The sequence below is a fragment of the Biomphalaria glabrata genome, chromosome 3, assembly GCF_947242115.1.
Source record: "Biomphalaria glabrata chromosome 3, xgBioGlab47.1, whole genome shotgun sequence".
NCBI lineage: Eukaryota > Metazoa > Mollusca > Gastropoda > Planorbidae > Biomphalaria > Biomphalaria glabrata.
The window spans coordinates 341110-365553 of record NC_074713.1 but is presented as its reverse complement, the minus strand read 5'-3'; the positions used below and the strand labels follow the sequence as shown (position 1 = coordinate 365553).

General features: G+C 36.8%; 2 protein-coding genes across 4 annotated transcripts in view; one reads left to right on the top strand and one right to left on the bottom strand.

Annotated features, from left to right (window-relative positions):
* The first annotated feature begins 1164 nt into the window (after positions 1 to 1164).
* Positions 1165 to 20995, top strand: LOC106067834 (neuroendocrine protein 7B2-like). The gene is made up of 6 exons (XM_013227106.2): positions 1165 to 1318; positions 7301 to 7583; positions 13767 to 13868; positions 16506 to 16723; positions 17097 to 17177; positions 20072 to 20995. The coding sequence occupies exons 2-6, from the start codon at positions 7304 to 7306 to the stop codon at positions 20189 to 20191; spliced, it is 801 nt and encodes a 266-aa protein (XP_013082560.2). The 5' UTR covers positions 1165 to 1318; positions 7301 to 7303; the 3' UTR covers positions 20192 to 20995.
* The window catches only part of LOC106067837 (polypeptide N-acetylgalactosaminyltransferase 1-like), a 37824-nt gene continuing 33588 nt past the window's right edge, over positions 20209 to 24444 (bottom strand). For all 3 annotated transcript variants that reach the window (XM_056023025.1, XM_056023023.1, XM_056023024.1), the window contains 2 exons: positions 23653 to 23805; positions 20209 to 22846 (listed from right to left, as the gene is read on the bottom strand). In XM_056023025.1, the coding sequence (XP_055879000.1) occupies positions 22667 to 22846; positions 23653 to 23805 (333 nt within the window). In that variant the 3' untranslated portion in view covers positions 20209 to 22666. The remainder of the gene's footprint in view (positions 22847 to 23652; positions 23806 to 24444) is intronic.

Below are 24444 nucleotides of genomic sequence, written 5' to 3'. Positions count from 1 at the left end.
GTCCAGCGCGCAAACCGCACGACCAGGCAGCCAACCTTGACGCGGTGTGACAGCTTCCGTGCCCCAATGACCCACAGAGCTAAATCGGTGATAGCTCATCACTCCTGGCAGGTACTACCATGCCGGACAGGTCTGTAAGGAAAGTGGCCAGACAAAAGGTGCATCACCCTCAAAGACTTATGAAGCTGTGCCTGGAAAGTCGAACGAATCCTATAAGGCCGACCACTCTACTTAAACCGATGAAAAAGAAACACTTCCTTATTCAGAAGGCAGCATTTAACTTTGGAACATGGAATGTCCTTGCTTTGCTAGACTAGATGAAGCAGAGAGGACCGGAAAAATAAGCAGCTGGGAAGCCATTAAAAAAAACTAGAAAGAGACCGTTGAGAGTTGAAGTGTATTTACTGAGGTCCTATGTTCCACGAGGAACGCAAACGAAAGATGACGATGGTGGGGTAACACATAACATTCTCAACGCAGTCGGCACTAAGATGCTTAATGCAGACGGCACTAACATTCTCAATGCAGACGGCACTAATTTTCATCGTGAGAAGTCTAAAAACTTTAAAGATCTGGGGGTAAAGTAATTCTACCATTATGAAGTAGAGATTTAGGTACTCTGGTAGTTTCGTATTTTTGTGTCATTCATTGACTCCAGGTTATATGGCTTTGTTGATGACGAAATGTAAGGGCGCTTGAAGATGTACAAATAATACATTAATGATCTCTGATAGCAGACGATGAGGGAATTTGTTTTTCCTACTTTCGTGAGATAATTATATTCTCTTAAGAAGGAACGTCTGTAATTTATAAGATAAGAGCATATGGTGGGTTAATTTTCATGGGAGACAAACTAAATCGCGGTATTAGAGTCGGTAATTGGTTGAGAGGGAGTGGTGTCACAGAAAGTCCTTTAACATCAACCTTCTCGTGACGATCCAACTTGACATGATGTCAGCTCGTTAGACTCCATATCGATTAGTTTTTTTTGTTTTTTTTTGTTTGTTTGTACTAAAGTTCAAATTTTAGATTTTCACCGATTCCCAATTCCTTTTATGTAATCGATATTTAGTTTCAGTAGATGGAAACAGTTTTTTTTTCATGCATTTTGCAAATATCGATACCACCCTTGTATACAGCGCCACTAATCCCATTCCAGCGATTCAAGTCTCAGACTCGACAGATCGATGAGAGCTGGAGGTTTTTCTGACGTCACACTGTGGCCAGCATCGATCCCGGTCTCCATATTATTATCAGCACTTGTTTCCTCTCTGGCATCCACGTCTGCAAAGTTGACAGGACCGATCGGAAACAGAAGGTTTGTTTGCTGTGTTTGTATTGTGTTTGTATTGTGTTGTTTGTGTTTGTAATTAAACAACAACGGAGGCAGATACTTGATACCAGCTAATGATATTTATATGATATAGTATAATTGTTTAATTGTATATGATACGTTAATTACCAACCATTCCTTGATGTATTTTTCTTTCACATAAGACTACAAGTTTTCTTGCTTCTAGTCATAATTAGGAAACCATATTGAAACCAGAAAAACCGCTGATAACTTGAGGCATAATTCCGCATTTTTTACAATAGAAATTGGCATCAATATAGTTTAATCTATAATTTATATAACGTTTCAATGTTTGATACTGAAGAAGACCTATTGTAAAGTTTAGATTTCACACTACATATCTCATATGTTGCAGGCATTACTTCATAAGAGGAGAAATTCTGAAATAATTATGGTTTACGATGAAACTTCTTCCATTAGGATCATAGGCTATTAAATTTTAAAAAAAAAGATCTGCCAATTATTTGTAAGAAAAATCTCAATATTGTACTGTGTGATCCAAAGCATAAACTAGTACTTTAGGACGCCAGCTTTGTGGAACGAAATTGTAGTTATAAATTATAATAATGTAGGATGTTGTAGGCCTTTGCCGCGCTAAGGTTTCTTGAGCCTTGACAAATACAAGATAAGGGAGAGAATTGTGTTGATTAGCACAAGATAAGGGAGAGAATGCGGCCGTAACAACAAGTAGCTTAGCTTAACGAAATTAAATGCAGTTATATTAATTTATCAATAAGGAAACTTGATGAAACAAGAGCTCTGACCACTATAAAATTCAGGGCCGGATTTACTTATAGCCAACATAAGTTATAGCTTAGTGCCCCAAGAAATATTTAGCACTGACTTATAATATCTACTTATAATATCTGGAGTTAAAAAAGGCTAAAAAATAAAAGAAAAAAAGGCTCGCATATATATATTTATATATACCAAATATCTTACGGCCGTTTCAAGTCTAAACCCGGCACTGAAACAAGAAACAATAAAAATGGAGTTTTCATATTTTTATTAAAGCGAAAAGCTTACATTATAATGATATTATCTTATAAACTACAGACGTTCCTTCAAAAGAGAATATAATTACGTCCTACGTCCTTGTGTTAATCTAGTCGTGCATGTTAATTAGAGACTTTAACTCTTCATTCGTTTTCCTGGCTGATTCAGGCAGCCCGCTACGTGCTCTAATGGGACTAGAAAAGAAGCAGCACTTGTTTATACATTTGTAATGGCCAATTGAGTAATAAATGTGCCAGTAAAAAACAATGCGGATTACAAAATGTCGGACGTCACCACGCTGAGAGTAGCTAGTTGGCTCCACACTGTTACCATCCAGTGAGTCTAATATCTGTTTGGATGGCTGCTTTCGCTGATCGATAGGCCTTACGTCACCGGATGCACCAAAAGGCTTGCTATTTATAGATTTGCGTCCATGTATGAAAATCTTGAACATTCCCGAGGCGTAAATTGTTAATGGGAAGCGTGAACCTGGCTTGGCTTACCTATCAAGGGAGCTCAAAGTTCGACACCCGACTCTGGTGGCAGAGTTGTGTTTACTGAGCGCCCAAGGGCAGCACAGATACCCCCCTTCTTCTCTTCCCCCCCCCTCCACTGGACCTCATTCACCAATCGTAAACAAAACAACATTTCGCCACGTTGTTTCTCTATCTCTTCCATATAATTTACGATGTCATGTTTAATTCATGATGGTTGTCACGTGACAGTTTTTTTCATTGTTTTTATCGATAAGATCACGTGACTAAGTGTGGTTTGTTTACGATTGGGGAATGAGGTCCATTGGTCGACAAATGAGATCGGACCATTGCGCTCTGAGCATGCTATAAGCATGAAAGTGGCGCTATATGAAAGCTATAATTTTTTTTTTTTGTTAGTCGGTTTCTGAGCTGGAATCATCACATATAGCGACAATGTTGTTTAAACATTAGCAACTAAGCCTAATAAATGATCGTTATAAGAGAAGTTGTCTAGTTGTCAAGCCTTTCTAAATGACATTGTATGATATGTTGTTCTGTTTTGATGCTGTAACTCTGATCTAGGCGTGTATTCTTAAAGGGAAACTCCGATGGTTTTGACAATTTTTGATATAGTTTGTGTTTTGATTTACAGATAATGAATATATTCTTCTTTTTTTTTTTTCTTTGCAATAATAACTTAGTAATTGATGTTTTTCCGACGTAATTTTCCTGCGCATCCAAAACAGTCAGACTTTCACCGGGTTTCTATGTGACGTCACAAAGGTGTTTTAATCTATTGACTTATTGTATAACAGGAGACCATACAGCAAAGTTTACATTCTCGTAAAAGAAATATATCTTGGTCTATGCAGTTAGATCTAGGATCTTGTAAGCAAAGAAAAAAATGCAAGCTGAAAGTAGATTTACATGCTTGACTAATCACGGCAGTGTGTATTTTCTCGCCAGACCACTCAACACACAACAAACACTATCGCTTGGTTGTCTTGTCATGACCGACTACACGTAGTCTCGACTAGCCTTACACTGACCAGCTTGTTCGAATCATTCAGACACACGATCTATTTACTTCTTGGGACAGGGAGAGGCTTAGATGAAAATGTTACTCTTCTTCTCGAGTTGGTTATCCTAATGCTTTTGGATCTATCTAAACATGTATATATATATATATATATAACTGTATCATAGCTCTGGACTAGGCCGTCACTAAGCCTAACAGCTACTGTAAGAATGAAGCGATACGATTGGTTAAATCAAGTTTCTCTTTCAGTATTGTTTAGGGAAGTGACGCATGAAATAACTTAAAACAAAATCTCGCAGAACCACGTTTTTTTGGGGGCGTGAAGAATTTTCTGTCTAATTTATTAAATATAAAATTTTCTGAGCATTTAAATAAAAAATGATATAATGTTTACTATTACAACTTTTTACGCAGAATTTAAATAAGTCAAGAACTAAAATTTGAAAAACTATCGGAGTTTCCCTTTAACGGTCTTATTAAATTTGAATGAATATATAACGGAAACATATTATGAATTTTCTATTCATATTATTATATTCTTATACTATTATAAAGGGTTTGCAAAAAGGTCTTTGCAAATTAGCTAATTAGATTTTTAAAAGACTTTGCAATATGGCTGCGATATCTTCAAATAAAAAAAAATAAAAGCTTAAAGTTGGAAAGTCCCTGCCACTGAGATCAAAAGATTATTTGGGTCTTACAAAGTTTTCTGACTTGTTTTCAAATCGTTCATTTGTGTCGCACGGCCCAGAGCGTTTGAACACATTTTCTGGTAAATAAATTACCAGAAAAAACAAATAGGCCAGAATTGGAATGCAAACTGATTAACTCTCAGAAGGAATGAGATATAAAGACACAGAAAGGAGTGCAGGAAACTGGTGATCCCAACGCATGTATGATATTTGTGTGTAAAAATTATTAATTTATCTTAAGTATTTTTTGAGTTATAAAGCTTTTAATTATAGTTTGTTTGGCGGCCATCTTGGATTGTTTCCATGACAACCAGTAAAGTTATAAAGTCAAAAACTATATTTTTTTTTTCAATTGTTTAATTAAGTACTATTAAGATAATATAAAATATTTAGTCTAAATGGAGAACTTTTTTTTTCCCCTTCTTTCCGACTCGTGTGTCCCCTTAATAATAATAATAATTTTATTTATAAAGCGCTTTTAACAAACAAAATGTAGGCTCAAGGCGCTGTGATAACATTACAAACATACACACGAGAGTTAAAAGACTTACTTCGCGACATTGACCGTGGTGTGCCGGTATTTTGTAATCCAATCTTGTAATGTGGTTAGCCGTGTTCTTATCTTATTGAATGTTAGTCTTGCTTTGACTGAGGTTTAAGCCGAACTTCTGACAAGCAGCAGATAGTTTGTCAACCAGGGACTGTAGCTGAATATCAGAATCAGCCACAATAACTGCATCATCGGCATACAGGAGTTCCCTGACGAGTAGCTTCCTAACCTTGGTTTTTGCCCGTAGCCTTGATAGATTAAATAGTTTTCCGGAGGGTCTTGTATGGAGAAACACACCTTCGTTTATGTCGTTGTACGCATAATGCAGTAGACAGGAGAAGAATATGCCTACAAAGAGCAGGGTGCCAGGACATCCGCTCTGTTATCAGCAGCAGACGCCTTGGCTGGCTTGGCCACGTTCGTAGAATGCCAGTAGGTCGACTTCCACAGGACATCCTATATGGCGATCTAATAGAATGCAGGAGAGCCGCTGGTCGCCCACTTTTACGTTATACGGATGTATGCAAACGCGACATGAAGCTCTTCAAAATCGACACTGGCAACTGGGAAGAGGTGGCACTGGACAGATCCACATGGAGAGAGAGCATAAAGGAAGGGTCACAGATTGCAGATGTCATACACAACAGAAGCAGAAAGAAGGGTGAAAATGCAACGCGCCTGGTGATTATATATGCCCAACCCGCGATCGCAGCTGTGTATCAAGGATTAGCCTCTTTAGCCACACAAGAAGTTGCAAAGGGAAAAGATCGTCTCTCGAGACGTAAAATGCCACAGATCTTATTGAAGTACGCTGCTTCCGACGGATCCTGAAAATCACAAGGCAAGAAAACTGATGTAACACGTAGATACTTGCTCGTATTTTCACCATCGGTAGACCACGCCTGATGTAGTGAGGATGTAGGATGTAGACATTCTCGACAGGCACAAGAAAAAAAAAATGGTCGCGTCCCATCTCAAATATTTGAATGTTATCAAACGGAACTCCAGAAGAATTGAAGAAATTAATCGTAATAAAATAAATGAGAAATGGACGAGCTCTCATCCAAATCACAAGAAAGATGACGCTTACTATAAGCTATCCCGACAAGACCAACGCCTAATCTTTCGACTCAGGACCGGACACAACAGAATGCGACAACACATGTACCGGAAGCTCAAAATTGGAACCAGTGAAATCTGCCCATGTGGAGTATCACCAGAGAATGCAGACCACGTCCTCCAAAACTGCTCTCTTTACCAAGAGGCCCGTATAAGACATTGGCCCCAAATCACCCCAATAGAAAGAAAACTATATGGAGAGCTCCCTGATTTGGAAACCACTGCGCAGTTCATCTCATGTATTGGTCTAGTCATCTGAATACTCCAACATAACAATGAGAACGAAGAAGAAGAAGACGGAACTGAAAGCAGTGGACATCGATTTTCACGTCTGGGAAGGCGAAGCCCTAGACCGCAGTTATGTGGAGAGAGGTGTTGACAGCCAGATGGACACATGGACACTCGTAGGACGAAATTATCTTCTGCTATGAAGGAACGTCTGCAATTTATAAGATAGGATAAGTAGATGTATCAGGATCCTCACAAATGTTTAACAAAACACTTTCTCACATGTGATTCAATGCACAGTGTGATTGACTGTGTGCTGTTGACGGCTGTATCACCTAACTGCTGGCAGACAACTAAACCACAGTAGACTAATACAGTGCTGATACTCAGTGATGGATCGCCTAACTTTTAACTACTAATAAATTATTAAGAATCGTTAAAATACAAGAAAATAATTTTATTTTTTTTTGCCCACATTGAAAAATCGCCTAACTTTTAACTACTAATAAATTAATAAGAATCGTTAAAATACAAGAAAAGAAATATTTTTATTTTGCCCACATTTAAAAATTAAAAATGGTGCCGGTACGCCAAACCTGTGCGTACCGTCACACACAAAAAAAGCACTGGGCTAATATATCTCAACTTGTAAAACTTGAAATAATTTGAATAATTTGTTTTTAAACAATACTAAATATGCTGCGTATCTTGCATCATTCACAACCAATCGCTAACCTCTTTCCACCGTCACCATAGAAACACACACACACACACACTCCATAGCACTGTAGTTGAATGAACTGGATACGATTAAAAACATTGTTTCGTTTCTTTTTCTCCTGTCAGAAAATGCCGGTTCTTTTTTTTATCCCACTCCTGCTTCACGCAGTCCTGGCCAGCTATCATCCTTGGGTTGAAGACCTGAAAGGTGCACAGATGGTGGATCCTTTTGAAGAGCTCTTCCCCCAGGGCTCCGTGCTGGACAGCACTGATGGCTATCCTTTCTGGCGTGATGATAACGACAACGACCTGGTGTCAGTGTATGATGACAGTCTGATTAACGAGGCCCACTTAAGAGACGAAGAGCACATGGAGAACAGTGATCTGCATGGGTTCCAATCTGTTTCAGGTAATTAATGGCAGATCCTCTCTTTATGGTTATCAGTTCTTGGGAATTGATTTTCTTTGAATGTTAATACTTGAAGTAGGCTATTCAAAATGAATGTTTGTCTCCCTTTACCCACAGTACCTACAATGTCAAAAGACATTTTTTTGGTGGTATTTTAAATGTATACTTTCAAAATAGTTTTTGTAAAAAAAATGTTTGACATGTTTCGGATGTTCCTTCAAAGTTGAAGATGACATACTTTTTAGTCCAAACCTCTGGACGACGGGGGATGGCAGCGGGCAGGGTATGAATCCAGGACCATCGAGATGACCGAAGAACAGCCCAGCGCACATATGGCCAGGCAGCCATGTTAATGTGTTGAGCTGTGAATATATGTTTAATGACTAGATGTGTTGTAGTGTACATATTGAATCTGATGAATATCATGGGTTCTCCTGATTACAATGTGTTTTGATATGTTCAATATGTTCTGGTGTACATGAAGTGTTTTAGTGTACATGTTGTGTTTTAATGTACATGATGTCTTGACCATGATAGGTTTTGATGTAAATGATGTGTTTTAATATACTCAGTAGGTTCTGATGTACATGAAGTGTTTTGAGGTCATTGTGTATTGTGATGTACATGATGTATTTTGTGATGTAGACCTACATGATGTGTTCTCTTGAACACAATCTATTTGATGTACGAGATGTGTTGTGGTATACTCAGTATGTCCTGGTGAACATGATGTGTTCTCTTGAACACAATCTATTGGATGTACGAGATGTGTTGTGGTATACTCAGTATGTCCTGGGGAAGATGATGTGTTGTGATAGAAGTATTTAATGTACTGGGTACATGCTTTGTTTTCATGTCCTAATGATGTGTCGTGATATAAGTATTTAATGTACTGGGTACATGCTTTGTTTTCATGTCCTAATGATGTGTCGTGATATAAGTATTTGATGTACTGGGTACATGCTTTATTTTCATGTCCTAATGATGTGTCGTGATATAAGTATTTAATGTACTGGGTACATGCTTTGTTTTCATGTCCTAATGATGTGTCGTGATATAAGTATTTGATGTACTGGGTACATACTTTGTTTTCATGTCCTAATGATGTGTCGTGATATAAGTATTTGATGTACTGGGTACATACTTTGTTTTCATGCCCTAATGAGGTGTTAATGTAAAAGTTCCTATTTCAGAACTTTCCATCTGTAGGACAGATGATGTAAATGTTAACATTGTGTTTATGTGTATGTGTTTGTTATTAGTATGTAGAGTTATTCCCCTTGGTAAGAAAGTTTATATCACAGTGCTGTGTGTAACCTCGTACTATGAGGGTGTGTAAATAAATAGACTGATGAATATGGCGTTATAGTGTTGGTGTTGTTTATAGTTATTAAGTGTAGCGTTTCGAGATTAACGTGGTAGCGGAGCGTGTAAGTACTTAGTTTATTTAAGTACTATTTACTTAGTTGATCCTATTTAAAGTGATAATGGCTACAAGAATTGAGATTCCATCCTTTTTGAAAGATATGTCTTATGAATTATATAAGAAAGAACTGCTAGCGTGGAATGAAATCACGGAGCTAAAGAAAGAGAAAAGAGCGATAGCCGTAGCCCTTCCATTACCACAAGGCAGTGAGTCAAGGATTAGAGAGAAGGTATTCGAGCAATTAGAGCTGTCGGAGCTGAAGTGTCAGGAAGGTTTTGAGAATCTGTTGAAGTTTCTAGATACGAACTTGGCTAAAGACGACCTGGCAGACAGTATTGATAAATTTGATGATTTTGAAAACTTCAGGCAAAGGGAAAATCAATCCATACATGATTTTATCTCAGAGTTTGATACAAAGTATAGAAGATTAGAACAGAAACGAATGAAGACGTTACATGAGATTCTGGCCTTCAAGCTGCTCAGAAAGACAAGAATGACGCAAACTGAGAAGATGCTAGTTCTGACAGGTATGAACTTTGAACTTTGCTCGTCGGGAGACGCTGTAGGAAGAAGCGAAGGCATCTCTTAGAAAGTTCAAAGGAGAAGTTAGTAAAAGGAAAAAGTTCGATGCCTGTATCAAACTTGAGCCAAGGTGTTTGTCTGAGAATGAGGAAGCTTTATTGGCGGCTGGCTACAAGAAACATGAGCTGTTTAGCAGTTTGGGAAGACGAGGTGAACAACAGTTTAACCACAGCAGACGTGAAAACTTCAAGAAACATGAACCGTTGAGCAGTTTGGGGAGACGAGGTGAACAACAGTTGAACCACAGCAGACGTGAAAACTTCAAGAAACATGAACCGTTGAGCAGTTTGAGAAGACGAGGTGAACAACAGTTGAACCACAGCAGACGTGAAAACTTCAAGAAACATGAACCGTTTAGCAGTTTGGGAAGACGAGAGGAACAACAGTTGAACTACAGCAGACGTGAAAACTTCAAGAGCTTTGAAAGACGAGTTAAAGAGCAGTTGAAATCTACCAGCAAGCCGAAAGTGGAACATCATGGAAGTAGACAATATAAAGGTGGAAGTCACTTTAGAAGTGAAGGTTAAGTCAGAAACATTGCTCGAGATCAGTTCTCTCAACCAAGAAAGAAAGGTATAAACCCATTAGGTCGTGATGGAAATGTTTTGAGATGCATATCTTGTGGGTCATATAGACATCTTTTGTCTAAATGTCCAGACAGCTGGGAGAATCTGACAGAAACGCTCAGAGTTGTAGAGGACAAAAGGGAACTTGTCCGTTTACTGGAGACCACAGAGAGAAAGATTTCACCACGAGGTTATGAGGGCAGTGCACGCTCAAGTATAGCCATGAATCTTTTATTATGATTGACAGTGGTGGAGATACTCAATGCTGACCTGCTTCTAGAATGTGCACGAATTTTGAAGTTACACATGTGTAGTAGAGCTGCTAGTATAGTTTGGACAATACTTCTTCAAGGTCACGCTCAACGAGTTATAATCATACTGTAGCTGACTCTGTGTGTGTGTGTGTGTGTGTGTGGAGACTACTTTCAGTTCCTGTGACTGAAAAAAAAAAAACAAAGTGAACACACCTGTGTCGAAATATTAGGCAGAATATTTTGACTTAAGTGACCTTTGATCTAGCAACCAGAAGGAAACATCTGTGTGTTAGTCGAAGACAATTTGAATCTATCTGCTCTAGCCACAAGTTTGCTGCGTATAGAGACATTGTTTTCCTTAACAACTGGCACTACTTTCTCGTATCGCCTTTGAGTCACTCTTCATTCAGACGATGCGCATCAAGTTTGAAAACAGCACTGCAACAGAGCAGATTGTTAACAGTCCCCCCCCCCCCAGTCTTGTTACCCCACTACATTTGATCAGACTGCTGAGCATTGTCAACATTTCTTTACCCCACTACATTTGATCAGACTCCAGAGCATAGTCAACATTTCTTTACCCCACTACATTTGATCAGACTGCAGAGCATAGTCAACATTTCTTTACCCCACTACATTTGATCAGACTGCAGAGCATTGTCAACATATCTTTACACCACTACATTTGATCAGACTCCAGAGCATAGTCAACATTTCTTTACCCCACTACATTTGATCAGACTCCAGGGCATTGTCAACATTTCTTTACCCCACTACATTTGATCAGACTCCAGAGCATAGTCAACATTTCTTTACACCACTACATTTGATCAGACTGCTGAGCATTGTCAACATTTCTTTACCCCACTACATTTGATCAGACTCCAGAGCATAGTCAACATTTCTTTACACCACTACATTTGATCAGACTGCTGAGCATTGTCAACATTTCTTTACCCCACTACATTTGATCTCCTTTGTGTGGGAAGAACGTGTTTTGAGACCTGGGCGTATGAGACTATGTGCATTTATGGTATAGCCTACAACACCAACAGAAAGATGCTATCTACACTTGCCACTGTTAACATCAACGTTGCCATCAGAGAATACAGAACTAGTGAAGAAACAAGGTGACGTCTGACAGTACAAGTCTTTTGGTGGGGCAGTCTACCACCACAACATCCTCAGAACAATTGACTCCATTCATGGCGTCTTTTGAGCCCTACATTCTTAGGCTGTATGGCTCCATACCTAGTGTTGTGCTCCCTCCCCCCTATCCTCAGGACATTTATTCTATTCCTAGTCTTATCAACCCTATGTCGACAACCCATGTTGACTCCATTCTATGTGCACAGTTTGACAGTCAGATAGTTTTCAACTTACAGCCAATGTTTGATCAGATACGAAGGTACACGAATCGCCGTGATGAGCGACCAAGTCCCTGCATTACCAGACACCAAATAAGAATGCTGATCAGTTGAGACGGGCACATAAAGAATACTGGCTGAAATCTGGCTGTTTCTAATTATCAATTATCTATATATTGAGTGACAGGTTATACCGTATTATTTTTCCTCTCATTGTTATAATACTTGTTCTTGGTTTTATTTTCGCTTCACACTACTTTGCTTACTTTTCTCTGATACCAGTTTTTTGTTTTCAGTTTGTTCAAATTTTGATTATATTTCTTTAATGAACACACACTGTCAGAAGACGTAATATAATTAAGTTATTTCTCTCAAAAACATTCCACTTACCATATGACATATACTGCTCAAATCTATTCATTTACATCTGTAGGTCTAATGTGTGATTTTATTGTATGTCATTGATATTTCATGATATTCCTAGCCCACACTATTACATTTTGCATAAATAAATTTTTGCTGTACAAGTTTTATTGAATGTAATGCTAAGGCCAACTCTGTACATACCAGATAGTGCTACATTTCTTTGTTAAAGTGGACATTTTTTTTGTTTTGTTTTTCTTTATTCTCACTCTACACATTCTCCTTGATGTTTGAGAAGATTGAACTGTATATAGTAGACAATGACAGTTTTGCACAGTTTTCTGTTCTTATTTAAATTATATCACGAGGTAGTCAGAGGTACTATCATCTATTTTTGTTTACTTATGTAGCCTATATACTCAGTTTAACTTAGCCTTCAAAATACAACGAAAAAGAGAGGAAGATTTGAATGAATGAAGAAAGGAATGAAATAGAGAAAGAAAGAAAAAAAAAAGAAATTGTTAACATTGTGTTTATGTGTTTGTGTTTGTTATTAGTATGTAGAGTTATTCCCCTTGGTAAGAAAGCTCATATCACAGTGTTGTGTGTAACCTCGTACTATGAGGGTGTGTAAATAAATGGACTGATGAATCTGGCGTTATAGTGTTCGTGTCGTTTATAGTTATTAAGTGTAGCGCTTCTATAGGACAGATGATGTAAAGGTCATCTGTTTCTGTGGTCCAAGGGTGTCATGTGACCAGAACAATGACCAACCTCCTTTACTTTTCCCCAACTTATGTTAGGTACCCATTAGAGCTGGGTGGACCTAAAGATTCAAAAATGTATAAGTTTGGTGAATGTTAGTATTCACCAAGATTTGAACCCCAGACTCCTCAGTTCAGAATCCAAGTGCTATACCACTCAGCCACCATGCTTTAAGACTAAGACTAAGACTGCTTTATTGATCCTTACGGAAATTTGCTGTGATTACAAGGACTCGTTTCTCATATAAAGACAACACAACAGAAAAATACACATAAATACAACAGACAACATAAAGAGTTCATTCAGCGACTACACACAGGTATCTTGGTGCATTCATGTTCCCTGATCAATGAGTGGCGGTGATAGAGTCTGACCGAGTGAGGTACGAACGAGTTTTTGTACCGCTCCGTTCTTGTTTTGATTGACAGCAGTCGCCCACTTCGCGACGACCTGGCGTAGTTCTGATGGAGCGGGTGGCCGTTGTCTTCCAAGATTTTTTCGATTTTTCCTAGGCACGTTTGTTCAAAAAGTTCCTTTAAATGTGGTAATGTTGTGAGTGTAATTTTTGATGCTTTTTTAATGATGTTTTCTAGACGTTGCAACAGTTTAGATGAGGCGTTGCCTTGCCAACAACTTATTCCGTATGTTAGCAGATTTTGTACAGTCGCGCCGTAAAAGTCTCAAGGATCTTCTTGTTTAATTTAAAACTGTTGAGTTTGTATAGAAAAAAGAGTCGCTGGGCTGTTTGATGTCATGTTATATTAAACACAATTTGTCTATGATGTGCTTGGATTTACATAATGTAATTTTTGTTTACCTATGTTCTGATAATGGCATGTTCTAAAATCTTCATGTCTTAGGTGGTACTGCAGAAGGTGCTCCCAATGCCAAACAAGTTAAAACTGACAAACAGCTGCCAGCTTACTGCAACCCACCAAACCCCTGCCCACTGGGGAAAATAGGTGAGAAATAGGATTAGAATATTTTGTCAAGGGCAGGTAACACCAGTACATTTACTGGATTCTGTCCCTTAGACCTGCCAGTTTTAACTGTTCCTCAGGATTAAAGATTATTACATCCTAGCCCAAAGTACATTTACTGGATTCTGTCCCTTAGACCTGCCGGTTTTAACAGTTCCTCGGGATTAAAGATTTTTACATCCTAGCCCAAAGTACATTTACTGGATTCTGTCCCTGAGACCTGCCAGTTTTAACTGTTCCTCAGGATTAAAGATTATTACATCCTAGCCCAAAGTACATTTACTGGATTCTGTCCCTGAGACCTGCCAGTTTTAACTGTTCCTCAGGATTAAAGATTATTACATCCTAGCCCAAAGTACATTTACTGGATTCTGTCCCTGAGACCTGCCAGTTTTAACTGTTCCTCAGGATTAAAGATTATTACATCCTAGCCCAAAGTACATTTACTAGATTCTGTCCCTGAGACCTGCCAGTTTTAACTGTTCCTCAGGATTAAAGATTATGACATCCTAGCCCAAAGTACATTTACTAGATTCTGTCCCTGAGACCTGCCAGTTTTAACTGTTCCTCAGGATTAAAGATTATTACATCCTAGCCCAAAGTACATTTACTGGATTCTGTCCCTGAGACCTGCCAGTTTTAACTGTTCCTCAGGATTAAAGATTATTACATCCTAGCCCAAAGTACATTTACTGGATTCTGTCCCTGAGACCTGCCAGTTTTAACTGTTCCTCAGGATTAAAGATTATTACATCCTAGCCCAAAGTACATTTACTGGATTCTGTCCCTGAGACCTGCCAGTTTTAATTGTTCCTCAGGATTAAAGATTTTTACATCCTAGCCCAAAGTACATTTACTGGATTCTGTCCCTGAGACCTGCCAGTTTTAACTGTTCCTCAGGATTAAAGATTATTACATCCTAGCCCAAAGTACATTTACTTGATTCTGTCTCTGAGACCTGCCAGTTTTAACTGTTCCTCAGGATTAAAGATTATTACATCCTAGCCCAAAGTACATTTACTGGATTCTGTCCCTTAGACCTGCCAGTTTTAACTGTTCCTCAGGATTAAAGATTATTACATCCTAGCCCAAAGTACATTTACTGGATTCTGTCCCTTAGACCTGCCAGTTTTAACTGTTACTCAGGATTAAAGATTATTACATCCTAGCCCAAAGTACATTTACTGGATTCTGTCCCTTAGACCTGCCGGTTTTAACAGTTCCTCGGGATTAAAGATTTTTACATCCTAGCCCAAAGTACATTTACTGGATTCTGTCCCTGAGACCTGCCAGTTTTAACTGTTCCTCAGGATTAAAGATTATTACATCCTAGCCCAAAGTACATTTACTAGATTCTGTCCCTGAGACCTGCCAGTTTTAACTGTTCCTCAGGATTAAAGATTATTACATCCTAGCCCAAAGTACATTTACTGGATTCTGTCCCTGAGACCTGCCAGTTTTAATTGTTCCTCAGGATTAAAGATTTTTACATCCTAGCCCAAAGTACATTTACTGGATTCTGTCCCTTAGACCTGCCAGTTTTAACTGTTACTCAGGATTAAAGATTATTACATCCTAGCCCAAAGTACATTTACTGGATTCTGTCCCTTAGACCTGCCGGTTTTAACAGTTCCTCGGGATTAAAGATTTTTACATCCTAGCCCAAAGTACATTTACTGGATTCTGTCCCTGAGACCTGCCAGTTTTAACTGTTCCTCAGGATTAAAGATTATTACATCCTAGCCCAAAGTACATTTACTGGATTCTGTCCCTTAGACCTGCCAGTTTTAACTGTTCCTCAGGATTAAAGATTATTACATCCTAGCCCAAAGTACATTTACTGGATTCTGTCCCTTAGACCTGCCGGTTTTAACTGTTCCTCGGGATTAAAGATTTTTACATCCTAGCCCAAAGTACATTTACTGGATTCTGTCCCTGAGACCTGCCAGTTTTAACTGTTCCTCAGGATTAAAGATTTTTACATCCTAGCCCAAAGTACATTTACTGGATTCTGTCCCTGAGACCTGCCAGTTTTAATTGTTCCTCAGGATTAAAGATTATTACAAATACAAAAACAGAATTTAATCAAATACTCTGAAAGACACAAAGATAAAGGCACATTCCTCGTCCCGTATGCTAGGACAAATTTGTACAAATACGCCTTCTTCCCTAGTGCTATTAGAGCATGGAATGGGTTGCCTGAGCTAGCCAGGAACACCAGTGATTTGGCAGAATTTAAGTCATTGGTTAATATGCATGACTAAACGCATGACGCGTAGGATGTAAAATCATCTTTTTTTTTTTTTGAGGTAACGTCTGTATTATATAAGATAAGAAGATAAGATTACATCCAATCCCAAACTTTTTGCAGGACAACAAGGGTTGGCAGAGGGCAGGGATCAAACCTGGGTCATTTCCGACAACAGTATGAATCACATACTACTCAACTAGGGTTAAAGATTATTGTTGTAACAAATTAAGGCAAAGATTTTAACAATTAAAATGAATAATTACAACTAAATAAATATCTGTGGTTTAAGTTTAACGTCTTTTGAAGTTAAATTATGGTCTAAAAGATTGAAAGATTCAGAAATGATGTTGATTTGTGTCGCCAACTAGGAAGCCAAGACAATTGTGTGGACAACTTTGTCAACAGCGCAGAAAACAACCAGAAACTCTTGTCTGAACAGGACTGTCCTTGCGACACAGAACACATGTTTACTTGTCCTGCTGGTAGCCAGACGGTGTCTTCTAAAGGCTCAAGTGGAAGTCAACAGATGGCGCTAAACAAAGTGATTGATGAATTGTCTAAGATGGAACACAATGGAGAGAGCTTAGTGAGTACTGTAGCCAAAATGTACAAGTTAAACCCAGAGCTTAGTGAGTACTATAGCAAAAAATGTACAAGTTAAACCCAGAGCTTAGTGAGTACTGTAGCAAAAATGTACAAGTTAAACCCAGAGCTTAGTGAATAGTCTAGCACAAATGTACAAGTTCAACCTGAAGTTTAGTGAGTAGTCTATCAAAAATGTACAAGTTAAACCCAGAGCTAAGTGAATAGTCTAGCACAAATGTACAAGTTAAACCCAGAGCTTAGTGAATAGTCTATCAAAAATGTACAAGTTAAACCCAGCTTTATGTTCTTTCAGCATTTGTTACCTGTCTTGGTTTATTTTGACATGTTAACACAAGTGTATTTTTTTCTTCAAGGAAAACAACCCAGATCTCTCAGCAACCAGGAAGAGGTTGACAGTAGTGGCTAAGAAATCTCCACATTTAATTAAAAAAAGGGTAAATAGAAAAACACATTTTAATCAACTTGTAGTTTTAGGCTCTGTTGTTAAGTTGGTCACATTGGAAAATAGTCTTAGAACAATGTCTTAGTCTTAGAAAGCCTTCAGGACAGAAGGCTCAAAAGTAAAGTAGCAATCATACATAAAACACTGAACCATAATCTTCAAATACAAAAACAAAATTTAATAAAATACTCTGAAAGACACAAAGATAAAGGCACATTCCTCGTCCCATATGCTAGGACAAATTTGTACAAATACTCCTTCTTCCCTAGTGCTATTAGAGCATGGAATGGGTTGCCTGAGCTAGCCAGGAAAACCAGTGACTTGGCAGAATTTAAGTCATTGGTTAATATGCATGACTAAATGCATGACGCGTAGGACGTAATCATCTTCTTTTTTTGAAGTAACGTCTGTATTATATAAGATAAGATAGAACAAAACTTTTCATTGGCACATTCACTAACACAAAGTTTCGCATCATTTCTAAATTCTGCGAAACTTTTTTTTGGAGTTCAACTTTTATTCATCAAACAGGTTGTGTGTAGTGGTTTTACTACTATCTTATCTTATAAATGAGTGATGCTATTTCATATAAGAAGATAATTATGTCATGCACTTATCTATGTGTTTACCTAGTCATGCATGTTAATTAGAGACTTAAACTCAGCATAGTCATTGATTTTCTTGGCGATAGTTTCATATTTAAGCCAGTGCCAATTAGTATTTGTTGTATCAAGTTTAAAACCATTTTTAGCGGCCCCCGAAAAGGGAAAAGACGCTATTAGTTTTGTGCGAAATGTCTGTCCGTCTCACCGTCTGTCCGTCCGTCCCGTTTAGATCTCGTAAACTAGAACAGATATTGAAAATCCGACATCACAATATTTTAGACAATTCAAAGTTCTGATGCATCGGCTACTATTTTTTATTTATTTTTGAGGATTCAAATAACAGATTGAGCCTTTCCAAAACAATTAGATCAATTATAAGACATCAGTTAGGCCAGGGGAGGCGTGGTGGCTGAGCGGTAAAGCACTTGGCTTCCGAACCCGGGGTCCCGGGTTCGAATCCTGGTGAAGACTGGGATTTTCAACTTTGGAATCTTTTTGTGCGCCTCTGAGTCCACTCAGCTCTAATGGGTACCTGACATTAGTTGGGGAAAAGTAAAGGCGGTTGGTCGTTGTGCTGGCTACATGACACCCTCGCTAATCGTAGGCCACAAAAACAGATGAACTTTACATCGTCTGCCCTATAGACCACAAAGTCTGTAAGGGGAACTAGTTAAGCCAGGTTCACATCTAATTTTACATTCACTTTCACCTATCCTTTGATCTGCGGGACCGTTGGGGCACTACACAAGATCTGTCAACCTTCTTTCTGCATTCTTATCTCTCATTTGTCTTTGATATAATTTTATTTGGATGTTCTTTCTGAAAATATTGAAGCCTGCCTGGGTGGACCACTTCGGGGGCCGATTTTGAGTTTGTATTTCCACACAAACTGTCTTTGTAATCTTGTTTTAAATTCTGTTTAATTAAGAACCTATTAACTTATATTACTAATAAGCTGGTTGATAGAGAGTTCTTTGTTTGTAAAATCTTGTTTTTATAAAATATTTTTACATGTTTCGGATGTTCCTTCAGAGTTGAAGATAGTTTACTTTCCTAGTCCAAACCTCCCGCAGGACGACGGGGGATGGGAGTGGGCAGAATTTTAACCCTTGACCATCGATAAATCCGAACGACAGTCCAGCGCGCAAACCACATGACCAGGCAGTTCTTTCATCTCAGGATATTAGTTTTAGCATCAATAGTTGGCAAAGTATACTGCGAAACTTTACTTATGGTTAAGAAAATCCATTGCGACTTAACTTAGCAATATAGAAATAAAACAGCTGTTTCTATTTTCCTAGAAAAAGGCCATCAAATAAACAAACAGAAAATGAGAACTTTGATCCTCCATGCAAGAGAATATTATAATACATTTTTTTATATGGAATATTGTGATGGCTCTATTTGACTTAAAAAAATCTTAACAGGAATCTTAGTGAAAAACAAATTTTCTTTTTTTTCTGCTTCAACTGTAACTTAAAAAAGTATGGTTAACTGGTACTTGTACTAGATCAAAAAGATGTACTGTCAAGCTAAGACTGTTGAAACTAATTATTTGTTGATAGTGTTGTCACATCAAGAAAGATCAATGATAAAGTTATCCTTTAACATATCCTCTTATTTTTAAAGCCATTCTAGAAACATTCTGAAACAATTTCTTGTATTATTATTATTATAGCTTTTATATAGCACTACTTTCATGCTTATAGCATGCTCAGAGCGCTTTGTGGACTGGTGGGGGGGAGGGGGTATCTAGGAGTTGGTTTTCCATGCTCAGTAAACACAACTCTGCCCGATTCGGGTGTCAAACCTCGAGCCCCCTTCTAGGTAGCCAAGCCAAGCCAAGTTCAAGCTCACTTAGCCTCTCGACCACGCTTCCCAATGTTAGAATGTTAGAGTTGATGAAATCAACAAAGAAAGACAATGACAATTACAATCAAAGGTGCAGTGGCATGGTATTGTTTCAATTGATAGCACCTAACCACAGGACCTTGCCTGAAAGTAGGTCGGAGGTAAACAGCATCAGTTTATTGCAACATTTGAAATCTATTCATTCAGCTTTTAATCTCTTACTTCCCTTTACTTTGTCTTTCCAAACTTTGTTATGATTCTTAATAATACTTTGTGGTATCTACCTTATTTTACATAATATTACATTCTGTTGCAGTCTAAATTTTCTGACCTTATCTAATAAAATATTACATAATATTACATTCTATTTCAGTCTGAAGTTTCTGGCTTTATCTTACAAAATATTACATAATATTACATTCTATTTCAGTCTGAAGTTTCTGACCATGGAAACCCATACCTTCAAGGTGAACGAATGGAAATTGCTGCCAAGAAAGATCCAACCATGGCCAAAAACTCCATGCACAACTGGAGACTAAAGCAACATTAAATCACTGACTACACACATTATTGATTTGACTTCCATGAAAAATATGACAATAATACTTGAATAATACAATCGACTTATTAAGAATTGGATTTTCCATGTTTGAAACCTCTCCTCCTAGTGACCATAATAACTTAGCGCCTTTGTGCTGAAATTGACCAACAGTGTATCTTAATGCAGAGGTGGGATATGAAAGTGGCTCAAAGAGACTAGGGGAAACATGTAGATTGAAAGCTGAACAGAACAAATAAAAACTTGAATAACACACACAAAAAATAATCTCAGTGAAAGACAAGACAACATGTCAGACTTGATGTGCCTATATGACACACATTTAGTTTCACAGTTTATCATAGACACAGATTTATTACAAACTCAAAAAAATAAAACACAAATTCATTTAAATACTTGTATTTAAGTAAACTGACTTCCTGTTATGACATCCACAGTTGTTCTCAATTAAGATGAATAAATGTTGCAAACAATTAGAAATTTTTCACTTTTTTTTTTATGGTTTGATCAATTTAGTGTATGTTAGGGTTAAGGCAGACCATATTCAAATAATTTATAAAAAAAAATATTCCTTCTAGATCTCCAACACTCACAGATAATCGTTACTTCGATAAATAGTATACCAATAGCCTACTCCTGTTTACAATGTGTTGTAAACTTACTTTCAAGATATAATAATCAAAAAAAATTAATTCTTAATTTTGTTTCATTTCAGTGCTTTGCTATTTTTCATGTGACTGTTGTGTATTGTTGATTGTTGTCATGGTGATATATAAATAGACCCAACATAGATTGTTCGAAAAAGGATGGAAATATCCTAGTGAAGGGTAAAGTTTTATAATATAAGTTGTTTTCTTCATTGGTTTAGGTTTGTTTCATTTATTTTTTTCATCTTGTGATTCCGAATAATGGATTGATTTTAAAGTTTTGGTAATAGTTTTTTTAATTTATACTAAAAGTTTTAACCTTTTTACAAAAGTTTTTTAAAGTTGTACAATTTTCAAGAAAGTTAAACTTTGATCAAAGTGATAAATATCTAGTCTAAAATGTCTGTAGCATTGAATTCTGTATTTTCGTCTAATGTGGTGGTCAATTCTAAGTTTTTGTGGTAATTGTTTTATTTATATTCATGTTATGGGATGTAACGCTAAATCCATTTGACTCAAGCTGCGACCAATTACTTACTTGTAGCATAGTCATAAACTGTACTAATAAAAGAATAAGTCAGAAAACTAAACCCCATTTATCATTTTTCTTTCTTCTAAAAATGTGATTTTTGAGAAGAATCAAATGTTCAGTGTAACTGTTTTAATAAATTTTGAAATATAAATTTAGAAAATTTAGATGTCTTAAATAAATAAAATATCCAAAGCTATTAGCTGCTCCATCAACATGAATACATTTTTGTCCCCAGATATGTATAGGTTAGGCCCACTTATATTTACAAATAATTTTATTTTTGTATCCAAGTTTTTCTTGATCTCACTATGTATTATAGTTTTTTGTTATTTAATTTATTTTGTCTATTTTAACAATTAATTTTCTAATAAAGTTTTGTTGGTTGTGATTTTTTTTTTGCGAAATTATTCGATTTTCTTCAAATTTTGCTGAAAGTGCACAGTATGGTAGTTAGCATATAATGAGGTGTATGGTTAACCTAGAAACTGCGTGCAGGAAGTATCATAATTTTATGTTTGTTTCATTAAAAAACAGGTGAATATCAAAGATATTAAAAAACATTTTATTAAAGCAGATTTTACAACAGAATTCATCACACGCTAACATCAAAACATAGATCTCTCACTCTCCTGAAAGCAGACCACACCAGTCTCTCAAGGGGAAGTCAGCCATACACTACTTCTATCACCTCTTTACCCTAAATTGAATTAATACTTTTGTTATACTTATCTCCCTTTAATCCATTAGGCTTGGGGAAAAGGTATCAATACAACAATAGTTTCTCATAATTTTAGGCTATATATATTTTTATTTTTTTAAACAGTAATACAGCACCAGAAGATTTTCAATATTTTTTTGTTCATAAAACAATAATTTCTAAAAAAAATGTTTTAATGCCCACAAAACTGAAAAATGTTTTTAAAAGAAAAAAGTCTACTGTGACAAACAAAGATATTTTTTTAAAAATATGCTACTGTCATGGCCACAAAAATCTGTAATATATATACACAACTTTTTATCACTTTCAAAGGAGAATGTCTTTCATTCTGTCTTTTTTTCCCTTTTTTTTTCCATTACTTGTTTTTCATTCTCTCAAATATCTTTCCTGTACTGAGTGCCAATCAAACACTGGCAAGATAAGGTCATATATTGCTACTTACAGATTCACACATTTGTCAACAATTTCTCCATCATCATTTCTTCCTAGCTCATGCTCAAATTGACCAGGATTTCAAACATAAGCATTTTAAAAATTAACAGCAGAGGGCAGATAATCCTTTTCATAGTTTAAACGCTCCAGTCTATCTCAACTCCCCTGGATTTCATAGCATCTTGATTCTGTTTTCTTGTGGTGAGCTTCCATTGCTGGTCTTCCGATGAATTTGAACAATTTTTCAGTTCCACGGACCTGCTTCTAGTGTTGACTTGTAAACATAGTCCTGTTTTTTTATTTACCAGTCTTTGATTCTGCACAGATAATACAAGTTGGTTTTTATTTTTAGTATTTCAAGCAATGAAGTGCTTGTCAACTTTAGAAATACGACTTTTTTTTTTAAACAATACAAAATATTTGAGTATATATGGACATGGACAACTCCCATAGAGGATGAGGATGTAATCAAATGGGACCTCAAAGCAGTGGACTTTGATAACGACATATAAATAAGTATAAAATCAATTTGTATGTTGTTCTCTCTCACACACACTCTCTCATCTATTAAACTATTTCAACACATTATAAACATTTTTATACATATCTATGTATCTGTCTCTCTCTCCATATATAGTATCATTAGCAGTGGCATAGAAAGATACCTGTGGGCCAGGGTTAAAGAATATGATGATTTGCCATATTCCTGTTAGTATCTGACTGTAACCAAAATGAGCAATACTGTACAAATCAGTATATAAAAAATAGGCCTACTTTTTAAAAACCTCGTTCGTTTTGAGTTAAATTACATTAGTTTGACTTGAACCTTTTGGGTTTTTTTTTTATCATTCAACCAGTCAGAATTACAATTATATCCCAGCATTCTTTTTATCATCCTCCAATGGAAACCCTCTTTTTCAGCCATGAATTTTTGGACTTTGAATTCTAGTTATTAACAATTTAATGAGAAGGACACCATTTTATTTAATGGAAATGAGAACACAGTATGACACGTACATTTAAAATGAGTCAAATTAAACATTAAAAATCGTATCCAAAGAAAGGAAACAAAAAAAGATTTAGAAAAATAAGAAAAGGATAGAGTCACAGTTTGTATACTTACTTCATAGATCCAGTAAACGAAGACGGTCTTATCGAAAACTCTGTCATGAAAAATTCCAATGTGCCAGTACTCTACCTCTTGTTTAATTTCAGACCTGACCCCGAGGATAAACTCCCCTGAGGTTATTCTTTTATCACTTCCATATTGCCATTGCTAAAGAAGACAACGAAATTAAGTTTAAAAAAAAAAAGATTGATAGATTTAGAGATCATAACAATAAGAAATGAAGAGCGTGCTACGAAGAGTATTGGGACACATCCTTCTTTAACTTTGCTGTTTATGCCAAAAAGTTTGGAGCAGACAGTCGCTGAATGAACTCTTTATGTTGTCTGTTGTATTTATGTGTATTTTTCTGTTGTGTTGTCTTTATATGAGAAAAGAGTCCTTGTAATCACAACAAATTTCCGTAAGGATCAATAAAGCAGTCTTAGTCTTAGTCTTAACTGAGCCACCATATTTTAGTGGAAAGAATCACATTTAGCAGCTTGTATGGACATCATATTTTTTTAAATTTTAAAGAAGTCTTAGTCATATCAATGAACGCAAAGTATTGAGATATCCTTTGTCCTGTGGCACAGCACATCCTAGCCAACATTTGCAGAGCAGTTCATGTAGAGGTTGCCTTATTGTAGTTTTGCTCTGTTTCAGAAGTTCTGGAAGGGTGCCATCACAGTCAGAAGCTTTGCCAGCAGCCATGTTGTCTATGTCTTTGTTGAGTTCTACATTGTGGGTGGTTCATTGATAGCGTCAAGGGCTGTTGTGGGGACTGAACTAGTTGTTGCATGGGTTTTA

Coding starts and splice junctions, on each gene's coding strand:
- LOC106067834 (XM_013227106.2), top strand. CDS start 7,304: ATGCCGGTTCTTTTTTTTATCCCACTCCTGCTTCACGCAGTCCTGGCC. Junction 7,584..13,766: donor TGGGTTCCAATCTGTTTCAG/GTAATTAATGGC, acceptor TTCATGTCTTAG/GTGGTACTGCAGAAGGTGCT. Junction 13,869..16,505: donor CTGCCCACTGGGGAAAATAG/GTGAGAAATAGG, acceptor GTCGCCAACTAG/GAAGCCAAGACAATTGTGTG.